At 40.5% G+C, this 15,501-nt stretch overlaps 1 protein-coding gene across 2 annotated transcripts in view; it reads left to right on the top strand.

Moving 5' to 3' along the window:
- The first annotated feature begins 226 nt into the window (after positions 1–226).
- The window catches only part of KCNAB1 (potassium voltage-gated channel subfamily A regulatory beta subunit 1), a 243,797-nt gene continuing 228,522 nt past the window's right edge, over positions 227–15,501 (top strand). Inside the window, exon 1 of one of the 2 annotated variants that reach the window (XM_048862847.2) lies at positions 227–582. In XM_048862847.2, coding sequence (XP_048718804.1) covers positions 341–582 — 242 coding nt within the window. In that variant the 5' untranslated portion in view covers positions 227–340. Of the gene's footprint in view, positions 583–1,122; positions 1,161–15,501 lie in introns of those variants that run through there. The other variant, XM_075132171.1, reaches the window with a different exon arrangement.

Below are 15,501 nucleotides of genomic sequence, written 5' to 3'. Positions count from 1 at the left end.
TCTTCCCGGGGCAATACACAGTCCCTTTGAGTACTTGACCATGAGAGGTTTTAACTGATGGGGGGGAAAAAGGTCACTGATCCTGGCTAGGATCCGTCTTAGGCACCAATTAAAATGAGCCAGTAGCAATAAGGTACAGAGTGACTGGGAGGAAAACTCTTTATAGTCCCATGGTTCTATCAGGCAAATATTACTAAGTTAAAGCTGCATCTCCTAATAGAAATATAATGGCAAGAGACTTGCATTACAAAAGAACATAGAGAAGCCAGAAAAGTGGAAACTACCAGTAATCTAAATCTCAAATGCTTTATTGGACTTTGAGAATCTTTTATCTTGGAATATGCATTTGTACAGACCTCCCTGCACGGAAATCCCACCCCACAAGCCAAGTGTGCTGAAATCCACTGAAGCACTGTTGAGGGGTAAAAGGCAAAGCACCACCCTTAAAGTCTGCCTTCCAGCAAGATGCTGGGCTGGAAGGCTAAGTGGAGCAGCAGAACTGAAACAACTAGAGAAGTTTTTGCATATGCATGGAGTGTCATTACATGAAACTGTCAAAGCTGGGACAAGAATGATATACAGGTACTTTCATATACTTGTTGTCAGATTATCTTCATAGTCCAGTACAATTACTAAGAAACAGCTGAAATGAGGGGAGGTCTGGCCCAATAAAACTCTTACAGCAAAGAATGACAATAAAATGGCTATAAATAGATTATATGTACATTATACATCATGTCTTAAAGAACGTATCTTTGCAGTGTTGTAGCCATGTTGGTCCCAGGATGTTAAGAGACTTGGTGGTTGTGGTAATATCTTTTAATGCACCACTTCTGTTGATGAAAGACAAGCTTTCTTGCTACACAGAACTTTTCTGGTCTGGGAAATGTACTTAATGTCGCAGCTAAATACAAATATATCTATTTATAAATGTCTTTACTAGAACATATCTATAGTTCATTTACATAGTATATGTACCTTTAAAATCTATCTGCCTGTTCATGCACGCTCTCGCGCACGCTCTCTCTCACAAATGTTCATTGTCTAGAGTAAATGTACTCTGCATAATGTATAATCTAAATTCAGATCTTAATTTTCCTCAAGGAAATTTAACTTTTCTTGGCAAAACTAGGACAAATGACCAATACAATGAAAAACATGTAAGTAAAATGTTGATTCCAAGAAGTATGACACTTTACATTCTAGCCAATTGTTATTGAATGCATAATGCAGCGTCTGTCTAAAACAGGCATATGTATAGAATTATGAAATTTGACTTTTTGTGTGTGCTAATTTGCAGCTTTTATTGAATTTGTTTATTGCATGCTTTTTAATGAATATATTGCAGGAGTAAACCTCACTTTAGATAGTCACTTGTTGAAGAAACACACGTTACCAATTCTTTAAAAAATAGTATTTGACGTTAAAAGGGAAGAGAATATTATTCCTTTTTGTCTGGATATGTTGAACTGTCCCTGAAAATTGGAGGGAAGGGGTGGGGGGAGAGGGACAGAAACTTAAGAGAAAAATTACCACAGACAACTATATACTCTAGATGATGCTACCAGTCTAGACTTGGACTCAGAAACCCACCAGCTAACACTGATTTTAAACAGTACACTTAATCTTTCTGTTGCTAGCCTTATTAATAGCACAGCACCAGTGCAGACAGAGCTGTGGTTCATTATATTATCACTAGGGAACTGGGAAACAGATTGAAAGGTATATCTCACAAGTGGAGTCCAATTGAGAGAGTTTTTTTAAAGTACACAGGGATTTATTGTGACCTGTTAATGTTGTGGTGAGTATGTTGTCTTGCTTGCTGGTCCAATGGCACAGCCTTTTGGGTGAAAATTGGGGGCCTGATATTGAATGCTTATTCATGTTGAGTAGTTCCTAACTCCATGAATATAGTCTCATTGACCTCAGTAGGACTAACCAAGGAGTAAGGTACGATTAACTGTAAATGTCAGAATCAGGCCCTTAGTGTCTCATCATTCAGATAGGGCTGATGGGGTGGGGTATGTATGTCTTGCATGTTTCTTCCTTGACTAGTCATGTCTCTGTGCATTTTACAGTTCTTCATGGGCCAAATTATAAAAAGACTGTTTGTTTCCATATTTCATATAATGTGCTCTTAAACAGAGACTAACATTTAGTCAGGGGTATTTTTTTTGTAAAAAGTCATGGCCAGGTCATGGGCAATAAATAAAAATTCATGGCCCATGACCTGTCCGTGACTTTACGGAAAATATCCCTGACTAAAGTTTAGCTGCTCTGGGGGTGGGGGGCAGGGCTGGGGTGCCACTGCTCTGTGGGGGAGAGGGGGAGGGAAGATGGCTGGGGCTGCTGCTTGGGGAGGGGAGAGGGGTGCACCAGTCACTAGCTGTGGAAGTCACGGCGGTCCCAGAAAGTCATGACTTCTGTGACACTCTTAGTTTTTATCATGCTCAATCTTATCCTTCATCTCACATTCTCTAGTCAAAACATTCAGAAGTAATGTGCTAAACTGGGACATGGAAAAAACATAGAAAAGTGATTGCTAATAGATTTTTGGCAACTGTATTATTCTGTGCAACTTTGCAAACAGAAGCCAGAGAAAATGTGAAAAAATCAAATCATCAATCTAAACGTTTACTGAAATTTAATCAGTAAGGATCCTGTATTGTCTTATGGCACTCCAGAATCTGCCTGGAATCCATCTGCATCTGGGAGAGACTTGAGCTAAAGTAAGCCTATATTAGCACTGGGTAAGCATGAGTGACCCAAGAACCTCTTAATGCCAGCTGGCAAGGGGGTGCAGGAGAGTTACAGGGATCTCTTTTGGATTTGGCATGTCATTCTAGTTAACCAAAGAGTGTCATGTGGGGTCTCAAAAGTCACACTGGTCACTGATACCATCGCAAAATGCATGCTCCGTTGTTGCATGAGGAGTTACATTTATACCGTGAACATTATATTCTTGGGACTTCTCACTAGAAAAGAGGGAAAAAAATGCTTTGCTGTCAGACAAACCTTTATCTAACAGGCTGTTTATAGGTAAACTAAGTATTGTATGTTTCACAAGGGGTCTCCTATCACCAGTCCAACTGAATGTAAGTGAGGTATTGTGAGAACTTAAAAAAACAAAACAAAACAGGAAGAGAAAATGGGGGTGGGGAGGAAGGGGTATTTTGAGGTACATATCAAAGGTTTGCTCCACTATATTTTGGGGGACAAAGAAGATACCTTTCCAGTGTCATCCCTCACCTAGAAAGTAAGTAAATGGACAATGAATTTGCTTCATGAAAGTGAGATCTCAAGCAGGCTTGGATGAAAATGCTGGAGAGAACTTTAGGTGAAAAGTTTTAACTTGTTAGTTGAGTGTTGTCTGCTTTGGTTTTATATGTAACCATTTATTTCCAAAAAGAAAAGGAGTACTTGTGGCACCTTAGAGACTAACCAATTTATTTGAGCATGAGCTTTCGTGAGCCACAGCTCACTGTGAGCTGTGGCTCACGAAAGCTCATGCTCAAATAAATTGGTTAGTCTCTAAGGTGCCACAAGTACTCCTTTTCTTTTTGCGAATACAGACTAACACGGCTGTTCCTCTGAAACCTGTCATTTATTTCCAATATTCTTAGTTGATGTCACCTGAATCGCTAATCTTTGATAAACTTTATTCTTGTTTTCACTATAAATATATCGAAGTGCTGTGGTGTTAAGCAAAGTGCTGGTCTTGAGTTGAATCTTAGAAGCCAGTGTGTGTTCTGTTTCTTTGGGAACACCAGGCCTGGTAATTCTGTGAGTGTTCAGTGGATAAGGGGCTGATCACAGCAGGGACACTCCGAGGACTTAGGCATTGGTGTATGATGATTGCTACCTACGCAGAGAGAGCAAGGCCTGCAGGAGCTGAAAGGCAGAGCTTGTGCTGCTGGAGGCTAGTGGTTTCAAGGAACTGATCCACAGCAAGTGCAGACGAGACTTTTTTACGCTAGAGGCAGGTGGTGGTGAGATGCCCCACAACCATGTATGCTCCTAGGGAGCACAATGAGATGCCACAGGCCTGCTTAGTGCTCCCCCCTTCTGCTTGTGCCTATGTATGCTGCAGTTGGCCATGCTGTCCAAAACCTATACATGCCACACTCCCCCATGGGTCCCTTGATGATTTTCCTGTACATTGAAGAGCAGCAGCAGGTATCAAGCAGTCATCTGTTCTGACCCTGGGCCCTGAGGCAGGACTAAGTCAGAACCATTCCTGCCACTTGGGGCCGCCTGTCCACATATAGATTGTTCAGTTGTTTTTAATCTTCATGGGTGAAATTAATTCCAAGTGCAAATCTCTCTGAAAGCCCTTTGTACCCCACAAACTCCACTTACGCCAGATTTATACCTTATGACTTTATATATGCTGCAAAAGGCCTAGCTCTGCTCTTCTATATAGGGATGAAATGAACTGTTTGGAGAACATAAGGGTTTTCTTACAATCTAAGGCTCTGATTTGTACCCAAGAAATAGACCTGTGCAAAGGACAGGAAACTCTTTGATGTTACCATCACAGACCGGACCGTCCTTACCTGTACACAAAGCCCGCCCCTGCTCTGCCCCGCCCCCACTCCCCTGAAGACTGCGGCAGGTCTGGGCCTGCACTCACCAGCAGCAGGAGTACAGCGACCTGGCCCTAGCTGTGCCGCTGGTGAGTGCTGGGGGGTGGTTCCCCTTGCCCCCCAAGCCAACCCCCACCCCCCGGCGGGGGTGGGGAGGGGGCTGCATAAGGCCCCAGAATAGCTAGGGACGGCCCTGATCACAGATGTCTCCCTTGCATTCTTCTATAGGGCCATTTCCATCTAGTTCTCCTAGCTAATCAGCATTTTATGTTGTTGGATTACTTGATTAAAGTTAGTTGGCTGTTTAAACTAAAGAGCAAAACTCAGGCCTTGTCTTATGTGCAACTTGCATATAAGTCTTAACTAAATCATTCTTTTCTTAAAACCCCCTGCTGTTTGACATTTAAATGGGTTTTAAGATTTCCTTGTATTGACTTAGCTTATATCCATTCCTTACAAATTTAAGCAAACTGGATACAAGGTGCTCTAAAACTGCTTTCTGAGAGTCTATGCAAGAGGGTTGCACAGATTTAACTAAACAGATTTCTAAACTGGTTAGGTTAAATGAGGGGAACGCTGTGTAGACAAGGTCTTGGGATCTTATTCTGCTGAAGTCCATGGCAAAACACCTATGGACTTCTATGGGGACAGAATTGGCATGCAGGAAAAAGGGGCTGAGGAAAAGGGTGAAATTCTGAGTTTCTTTCCTGGTCTTTTCTCTGGCAATGGGACTCTGAGTAACAACTGCCTAAAACCTAGAAGAAAAATTAGTGAAGACTTTAATAATTTCTGATTTAAAAACCCAAACTTTCTTAGGGAATAATCTAACTCCCACTGTGGGAGTTGGATCCCGTCCCTGCTGTTTCCTCCCCTTCTCCCATTGTTTTCTTCTCCCTGCTAATCATACTTACTCTAGTACATACAGATAAGAAAAGGACTGAGCTCCCTAAGCTGAGATGAGGAATCTGCACAGCTGAAGGAAAATACAATTCATAATTACTTGATTAAAAGTTAGTTTTTGCAGCCTAAGCATGAGGGGAACTTTTATAGTGAGCAATGAAATACTATAGGGAATTGGAAAAATAACCTATAACAATGTTTTTAGACACGTTACTAAAAACATCTAATAGGTCTGAATTTATTGACTATTTTGTGGTAAGCAGAGTGATAGTTTTGTTTGTTTCAAAATGTCAAGTGCATATCCTGCATTAAGTGATATTACAATTTTCAGACTATGTGTCTACTGCTTGAAAATGAATGTTAAGTGGTTGACTTTACATTCCTTCCAAAGATCAATAAACTGTAGAATCTGCTTTAACCCTCTGCTGTTCATTGATCTTGGTGTCAAAGTGTGGAGATTTTGTTACCAAGGCACGTGCGCGTGATTAAGCCCTGCAAATATGGACAGGTCAGAACTTTTTGTGTGTGGCTGTTCCTTAAAGATGGGCTTGAGCCACAAAATTAGGATTCAAACTCCCCCAATTGGAGTCTTGCTCAAGTAAGACACTGCAAGATCAGGCCTTTAAACTCTAGGCTTGCCTCCCTCCCCCAAGTTAGCAAGCTGACTTTTGGTTCAACATTTATGTTACAATAATGCACAAACTGAAAAAAAAATAGGACCAAAATAGTTCATTTCCATGCATCATCTAAGACTGCATCAGGAAGCATATAGTCCAAAATATCCACCAAAAACTATCCTACTGATCCACCAAATCCTCTGAAATACATACAGAAGCCAATAGTGGTACTGAAACCATAAGGAAACTTTCAGAACATAATTTTATCTTGAGCTCTTCTTGCCTATGGTTATTATGTTTGGGTTAGATTCTGATCTCATTCACATCAGTGTACAGTAAGAGAACCTTCTTTGTCTTCAGTGGATTCACCCTGAATGTACAGCAATGTAAGTGACACCAGAATCTAGCTCAGCCTTTTCGTGTTGTGAAGATGTTGCTTGCATTAGAGAAGCAGAAAGCATGGGGAGGGCTGTGTGGGGATGGTGATGAGGGCACTGGTTAGGCTGGGAGAAAGAAGGTGGACTGAGGGAGGGGAAAATGAATACCTGAGTGACCTTTCCCATCTCTCCCCCTCCCCGCAAAGGTTTAATTTAACTGATTACATTTGACGTCAAACAGGGATAGTAAATAACTTTTTTCTGTACCCACAATAAAAGGAAAATGGCATTTCAAAATGTTTACTTTCCTTGGAGATTCCTTTTGCCTGAGACCAGGCAGAAAACTGTGAGGAAAATTGAAATAAGAGTATATTTTCTCTTATTTAAAGCTGTCACACAGTTCTACTGTTCACTTGCCAGCCAGGGAAATGTGGTCTTTTTCAGAGACTGATTGCCCAGGAAGAGAAGCAAACCCAGGAAAGCCCATGTGATCTAAAAGCAGTATAAAGAGGCAACGCATCCAATGACAATAAAACAATGCCACATAAATGTGATAAACAGTTCCAGGAGTTGAATAGGGCTACTTTAAAAATAAGGAGCAGAATTTATCCCTGGTGTGAATCCATAAAATTTATTGGAGATACGCTGTCCATGTATTTTTTCCCCAAATGCACTGACTAACCAATTCTCTCCTACACTTCTCCCTTCATTGAGGAAAGTTCCTTTTAGCTCCTCCAAAGATTAGTCTTCCACCCTTTAAATAATTTATGATTTGAATTGGTTGGTTCAAGTATAAAATTTAAAGAAAAATGGCTTCCCCTTATTAGCTTTATTACTTCAACAATAATTCCCCACTTTTCATTTTGTCCTGCCATTTCATATATTGAACACTTTGCCTTTAAAAAAAAAGGGGGGGGGGAGTCAAGTGAATACCCCAGTTCCTGACCTGCTGGCAGTTTTTAAAACTATACAAGCAACTGACCAAAAGGCTGCAGCCATTTCATAGTCACATTTTGCTTCCAAAAATGCAGTTGTGGCTCTCTCTCAATTAAGTTTTTATTCCATTAGAGGTTATCCTCCAAATGCATGTTTTACATATACCCTGCTCATGGATGGATCTAGTTCCCACAAAGTTAACAAAATATTAGGCCAAAAATATGAAGACCTCTCTATCTCCGCCCCATGCCGTATAGAAAATATACCTAAAATAGAAGAGCCAGTTCTAGTCTGTGATTAGAGAGAAATTTCCTATAGGGGTTCCCAATACGAAAACTCACTCAGGGTTCCATTTATAACACCATAGAGCAAAGCCTCTGGAATTTGTAATTTTAAGGTTTATAGGAGATACACTGCATCTGTACCTTGTATACTTACACTAGTCAAACAGCATTTTGCTCAGTGATTGGGTTCTATGCCTGGCTCTGCCACTGGCTTGTCAAATTGGGGTCCTGCAGGGGTTAGTCCTAACATCTGGCACTAGTCAATATCTTCATTAAGGACTTGGATAAGGGAGTGAAGAGTGTGCTCATAAAATCTGCAGATGATACCAAACTGGGAGGGGTTGCAAGCACTTTGGAGGACACAACTAGAATTCAAAATGACTTTGACAAATTGGAGAGTTAGAGAAAGGGCATTGGACCAAATATTGAAGCCTTTACTCAGGTGAAACTCTGTGCAGAGGGCTGGCATAAGGCCTATGCAATTCTCAAAATAGGGCTCAAGTAATGGATAGGCTTTATATTGGCTGTGTACACAGTGGCAAATTTCACCCATTCTGAAGGGCTGAATAAGGACTTTTTGGACCATTGGTTTGGAAGGGGAGAAAACTGCTCCTCCCATTGAGGATTTGGAGATGTTTTTTTAAATAGCTCTTGCTACTTTTTTTTCTGACTTGTATTCGATTTTGAGTTCTGCTAAGCTGAGATCTTTGCTGGGTTTGTGGTGACTTTTTGGAGCTTTTCTTTTTAGTGCTTTAATATGCTTGTTTACCTGCCAGATCTGTTTCCCAGATTTTTCATAGGGTCTAAACTCACTTAAGTTATCTTATCTCACTTAAGTAAAGGTAAGAAGAAAACCCTTTTGTTGTTAAAAGCTGTTTAATTTAGTATGGAAAGTAATGCATTTTTAATAAGGAACCCTCATTATATACCTGTAAGCTGGTTTATTTATAAGGTGATTAGTCTTTTTTTCCTTTCATTGCCTTAACAAATGCAGCTTAGTTTAGCCTATATTGAACATCTGAAACTACACCACTGTTAATTTTGCTTCTGATAATTGTGTCCCTCTGAGATGGCTTTCAGTACATAGATCCAATTTCCTTATATGGCAGGGCTTTTATTACATATAGATTTCTTCTACATCGTTGTTGGTTTTAACCTTCTAAAGACTTAAACGACGTGGGCTGGAACTGAAATTGTATCAGATGCCAATTTAGTACGATCTGGTGTTTTTTCTAAACCTATGCGCATTCTGACTTTACAGGGTTAAGGTGGATAATGGGGCCATAGATTGACATAGTCGCGAAATGTGCAGTTCCATGTGACATATGCAGTTCCTACGTTTTTTACATATTACTATGAATTTACTTTTTATAAAATGCTTGTGAAGTCTAAAGCACATTGACCCTTAACTTAATCCTCACAACAGCCCTATGAAGTAGGGAGGCATTATCATCATCTCTATTTGGCAGATGAGGAAACTGAGGGAGAAAGGTTGAGTGAGCAGGCCAAGGTCCAAAAGGAATAATTGCAAGAACTAAGAAATGTTTGATCCTAAGCCTGCCTTGCTTGAGTAATTGCATGTTTATGCAGAGATGACCCATACCTGCTGATAGCGGGGAGGGGCGCCCAATTTAAAGGTTCGGCCACCCCCAGAACAGCTCAAGTCTGGCCTCTCCCTGCAGCTCCCAGCTGTTGCTCCTACCTCTCCTCACTGGGTGCAGCTAGCAGGCTCTGGTAGCTGTTGTACGGGGAGGGGGTCCAACTGCACCATGTAACCAAGCAGGGCCTACAAACCGTGGCAGAAATCTCAGGGGGCACATGACCCCGTTTGTGCCCTCGCATGTTGCCTCTATGTTTACAACATAGGTTGACTACCCTACTTAATTTACATGGGCCATGGACCAGTGTAAAAACACACAATGGCCCTATCTGCCGAATGAGTCAGATGCCTTGTTATAGAAATGTAGGGCTGGAAACGACCTTGAGGTCATCTAGTCCAGCCCCTGTGCTGAAGCAGGACCAAGTATACCTAGTCCGTCCCTGATAGGTGTTTGTCTGACCTGTGCTTAAAAACCTCCAATGATGGAGATTCCACAACCTCCCTTGGAAGCCTATTGTAGAGCTTAACTGCCCTTATTGTTAAAGTTTTTCTTAATGTCTAATCTAAATCTCCCTTGCTGCAGACTGCTTGTCCTACCTTCTGTGGACATGGAGAACAATTGATCAGTCCTCTTTATAGCAGCTCTTAACATATTTTGAAGACTGTTGTCAGATTCCCGCTCTGGCATCTTTTCTCAAGACTAAAGTGTGTTTGTTTGTTTTTTTTAAACTTTACTCATAGGTCAGTTTTTCTAAACCTTTTATCATTTTTTGTTGCTCTCCTCTTCACTCTTTTTCCTTCTAATTTGTCCACATCTTTCCTAAAGTGTGGTGCACAGAACTGAACACAGCTGAGGCTTCACCATTGTCAAGTAGAGCAGAACAACTGCCTCCAATGACTGACTTGCAACACCCCTATTAACGCATGCCAGAATATTAGCCTATTTCACAACTGCATCACATTGACTCTCATTCAATTTGTGATCCACTAAAATCCCCCAAATCCTTTTCAGCAGTACTACCACCTAAGCCTCCTGTTCCCATTTTGTATTTGTGCACTTCATTTTTTTCCTTCCTAAGTGTAGTACTATGCAGTGTCTTTATGGAATTTCATCTTGTTGATTTCAGACCAATTCTCCAATTTGTTAAGGTTGTCTTGAATTCTAATCCTATCCTCCAGAATTCTTGCAGCCCCTCCCAGTTTGGTGTCCTCTGCAAATTTTATGGCATCTGCCCATTAAACTTCATGGCCTACTCAAAGAATATGTTCATCCTTATTCCATTCTTTCACAAGATTTTAAAGAATGAGTGCTAAATTTCTGTCCGTAAGTGCATATTTATGCACCTAAATAAATGGCCTGATTTTCAAAATATGAGCACCAACTAGCTCCTGTTGGCTTCAGTAGGAGTTATTTGCTGTTCAATGTTTTTTTTTTTTTAAATGAAGCTGCATATTTGAGTGCTTAAATATGATTTTAGGATCCTAATGCTTGGATGCTGAGCTCGGATTTTCAAAGGAGTCTAAGGTTGTTGGACAACTCCCATTGAAATTCTTAAATTCCTTTGAAAATGCCAGCTTTTTCTTTTTTAATTGTAGTCCAACTACTTGGGTTTTGTCCAGGAAAATGAATGTCATTCTAGGGGAATTCAGAAAAACATTGGCAAAGTCCATTTTGTTTTTGCAGAGTATAAATTTTCTTTTCTCTTCCAAACTTTGCTTCAGTAACTCTCAAGAGAATTGGAGACTATAATTATTCAATTATTAAACCACAGTTCTCCTGTAGAAAGCATCTGACATCTACAAATATATATTGTTTTTCTTCAAGCTAATTAAACCAGGAAAATTAGATTTGTCACCATATAGTTGTACAAAAAAATATAGTAAATATTTTAAGTCCTAACATTTGTATTTCTTTATCAGATCAAAACAGTAAACTCCTCATGCTACAGAATTGGGGCACAAAAAGTCCATAGGTTGAACAGAAGTTAAGTATTTTTCAGTAATTGAATGGTTGACAATTGTAGAGGGTATATGAAGGTATAGGAATTCCATATTAGTGATTCTCTAGAATGAGTTGTAAATAGAGCTGGTCAGGGAATTTTTTGACAAAACATTTTTCATTGGAAAATACAGATTTGTCAAAATCAAAACTTTTGCAGAAACATCAGTTTTGATGAAACTTTATTCAGGACAGTTTCTCAGGTCCAGGATGGAATCTCTGATAAAAACCGAACAGAGAGACCCCCAACCCCAGAATAGCTAATAGCTCCATGATTAGGGCACTCACCTGGATTCTGGGAGACCCTAGTTCAAGTCTCCAGTCTACATCAAGGGACTTAAATCTATCTTTCCTACATTCCAGGTGTGAATCCTAACTGCCAGACTATTGGCTACTCCGTGGTGTGTCTCTTCCCCCCCCCACACACACTTTTTTTTTTTTTAAAAAGTCTTGGTATTGGCCCCATTGTAGAACAAAACCAAATGCCAAAATCTCAAGCTTTCTCAAAATACAATTCTTGCTTTCCAGCCAACCTTAATTGCAAATGTTACTGTTACATAGTGAAATTCACTCCTGACTCACACAGGCCCTGTTTTGAGGCTGAAGTGGGATTTAGCACAAGGGCTAGGCAGTACTTAACTCTAAAGCGAGGTGAATTTTACCCATTGTGAAAACAAACTGCTAAAGGCAGAGACAAATCAATGGCTGGATTTAAATGACTGTATCCCTACTGCAGTGTTACCACCCACATATACAACATTGTACAATAATGCTGAACATTGAATTGCAGAAGCAAGGGACTGCAGCCACTATTAAGTTTAAAGAAAAGATGAGCAATCATACTGCAATGACATCCAATAATGCTATATATTTTGGTACACCTACTAGAAGTGAGGGAGGGCCCACATGCTAAGGGGGTGTACTAAAGAGTGTTTCTATCTGTGAAACTTGTATGTAAGTCTGCATACTAAAACTCTTCAGGAATGTTTACCTTGAAGAACAGACATTGATGTCAGAGTGTCTTTGGATGATTTGCTTTCTTTCCAAAATAATAAAGATGTCTTCAGTTCACATAATGGACTATTCAGCACATGCTGGTGCAAACCCTTGGCACAGGTCTCAAATGACAACACTGTCAACTTGTAGAGACACAAAGAGGTTATAATCTCAGTTATGGGGTAGGACAGGAGGGCTGAGGGGGAACAGAAGAAGTTAAACCTGGGGCGTGCAAGGAGCTTTTCTGGCAGAGAGAAGTAAAATTTGTATTCTCATGGCAAAAGCTTTGCGGAATTTGGCCCAGTAGTTGCAAAACACTGTATTCCCCCTTTTTTTACGCTGTTACATTGTTACACAAAAATGATCAAATTGCTTTCATCAAATATCTGTAGTCCACCTAGCATTATTAGAGTGCCTAGCTGCTCTTCCCTGCAGTTAGAGATATGATGCAATTAAAGAGCTAGGAGACTGTCCCCAGATAGTTTCTCCTATTAACATCATAGATTGTATAACATGCATAGAAGCTGGCAGGACCTGGGGGAAGATCCACCTAATAAAAGTTTATTTGGGGGGGAAATACCCTGAGAATAACTTGTTCTATCCTCACTGTTCTATTCTAATTTAAGTGAGACTAATTGAAATCAATGAAGAATTTGAAAGGCAAACAAAACATCAGAACAGCAAGAAATGATATATGTTGAGCTAAAAGAAATTCAGGAAAAGCCAGAGGGGCCTCCTGCCAACTGTCCTTGATTGCAAAGGATGGATTATATCGATTGTAAAGAAATTCATAAGGGACTTGTGATGCAGAGCAGGGAAGTGTCCAAAATGTTCAAATGTGGTGAAGCAGCTGGAGGGATTTTTCAAAAGCAGCTATGTTCATCTTTAGGCTCCTAAATACTTTAAAGATCTGGCCTTCCCTGTTGATCTTGTTAGCAACATTAATAGATATTCCACCTATTCCCCACCCAATCTTAGCCTTGATTTAGCTAAGAAATTCCAAAAGAAACCAGTACTCAGCTTTGCAGTTTACTGATTTACTCAAAAGGGTGGGTCAACATGCTGGAATTAAATAAGAACTATTTTGATGTGTAAAAGTTTTTGGGTTTTTTTTGATCAGTATAATATGCAAACCATTAAGCTGTGTATTGCAACCTTAACTGTACAATTAAAAACTGGAAGTGTGAAAGCTAAGATTCTTACAATGTAAACTGCAACATTGCACATATGTAGTATTCTCTAATGCCGCTTTTCTTATTTAATATTTAACTACATATTTTTATGTGAGACACAATCTCTCCCACAGCTCCTCTTAAGGCAGGAAGATTTTGCACCAACTCCTACGCAATGGTATGTCTTAATGACACTGTCCCAGGGGTGCATTGCCCCATGAGGAGCCCTATCAAAGATCAGAGCGTGAAGTCATTTCCCTGTTGGAATCAATGGACATTTTGCCATTTCTTTCAATAGGAGCCAGGATTTCACCTAGAGGGTCCCCCCTTGCTCTAATGGAGAAGTAACTTAACACTCCTGTACAAGATGTATCTTACTTTCCTATTCACTTCTGCTGGTCAACACCTTTGAGGCTTGTGCAGAACCAAGGCGCCACCCACTTCCTGCCCTTGTTTTGCCCTTTTCTGGCCCACTTGTCTGGGAGAGAGTAGTGGGCACACAGCCCAATGTTCTGCCCCCTCATACCGGAGCCATGAGGGGGGGAGAGAAAATGGGACACTAATGCTGTTATGTAGGTACCTGGCAGTCTAACTCCCCTGTACAGCTGCACGCATCTTTAAAACACAGTTGGCCCCCGGAAGGCAAGGCACTGTAGAAACACGCATGAAAATATGATCCCTGCCTCAAAGATCTCTCAGCTATTAACAAGTGACGGATCAGTACTTTGTTTTCTTTTATTGGTGGTATTTTATCTATTTAGTTTTACAGTGCTCATAGTGCTCGGCCCTTTGCTTTGGCTTTGAGATACTAACCTCAGTTCTCAAACTGCTTCACCTTGCACACTGTATTTTACCACAGAGGGACTTATGCTTTAGGTGACAGAAAGAATGGGAAACCTGCTCTTTACCCTCAGCCTCCTAATTATGTCAGTCAGAAATTTAAATGCTGCTAACAGGCTGCAATAGTGTGATGGATTAAGAAATCAGCAGCAACCCTGAAATACATTAGATGCCTTCTTAAGAAGTAACTGTAATGAAAGATTCCATGGGCCTGAGTCACCGCTCATGTCAGATTTAAACGGCTGTATCTCTGCTGACTCCTGATTTACATCAGCGTAGGTAAGAGAAGAGTCAATCCCAGTGTCTCTTTTCCTGAGAGAATGACTTGATTACAATTGTCCTACCATGATTGGTTGAAAAGATTACTGGGGCTGGTTAAACAGCATTTCTTTGTTCTGAAAAATAAAAGTACACATAGAGATTAAAACAAATACAATTAGAATGAAAAATTCAAGGGACGATAATATTGGAAAAGGATAGGATTTGTTTTTAATTTCATGTACAAACTAGTTTTTGCAGTTTTACTTTACCAAGACCAGTGAACAAGCAAAGTATGCAGTTCTGCAATACTAAAATGAGTGCTTTACCTCTTCAACAAAGTTAGCTACTTTGACTAAAGCAATTACAAAAAGACAGCATGTGCTCACTTTCCTATGTCCATTAGAACAGTGATTCTCAACTAGGGGTCTGGGGCCCCCTTGGGGGCTGTGGGCAGGTTTCAGGGGATCCACCAGAATGAACTAGAGAGCAGGGCTGGCATTAGACTTGCTGGGGCCCAGGGCAGAAAGCCAAAGCCCCGCGGTGTATGGCTAAACCCGCAGACTTAGCAACAAAGCCGTGTGGGGCCCCAGGTAGTTCCCCTGCTTGCTATCCAATAATGCTGGTCCTGACTTTTAAGCTTCTGGATATGCAGAAAAAGAGTCGTGGCACAGGCAGACAGAGGAATTTTTATAGCATGTTTTGGGGCCTTAGGAAGAAAAAAGTTGAGAACCCCTGCATTAGAACAGGTCACCATTTTTCTAGCTGACCAGACAGATTTGTAACACTTAATATGCAACAAAAGGGACCTTTAGAGCCACGTTGTCTAGTGGTGAGTACAGGATTGGGAGACAGGAAAGATATAGGGCATTTATCAAAGACCTGAAAATACAAGATACTCCTGAGGGTTGCAGGTGAGGGAATATCCATGAAAAG

This window comes from Caretta caretta, chromosome 9 (genome assembly GCF_965140235.1).
Source record: "Caretta caretta isolate rCarCar2 chromosome 9, rCarCar1.hap1, whole genome shotgun sequence".
Taxonomy (NCBI): domain Eukaryota; kingdom Metazoa; phylum Chordata; order Testudines; family Cheloniidae; genus Caretta; species Caretta caretta.
This window is presented reverse-complemented; position numbering and strand designations above follow the sequence as displayed.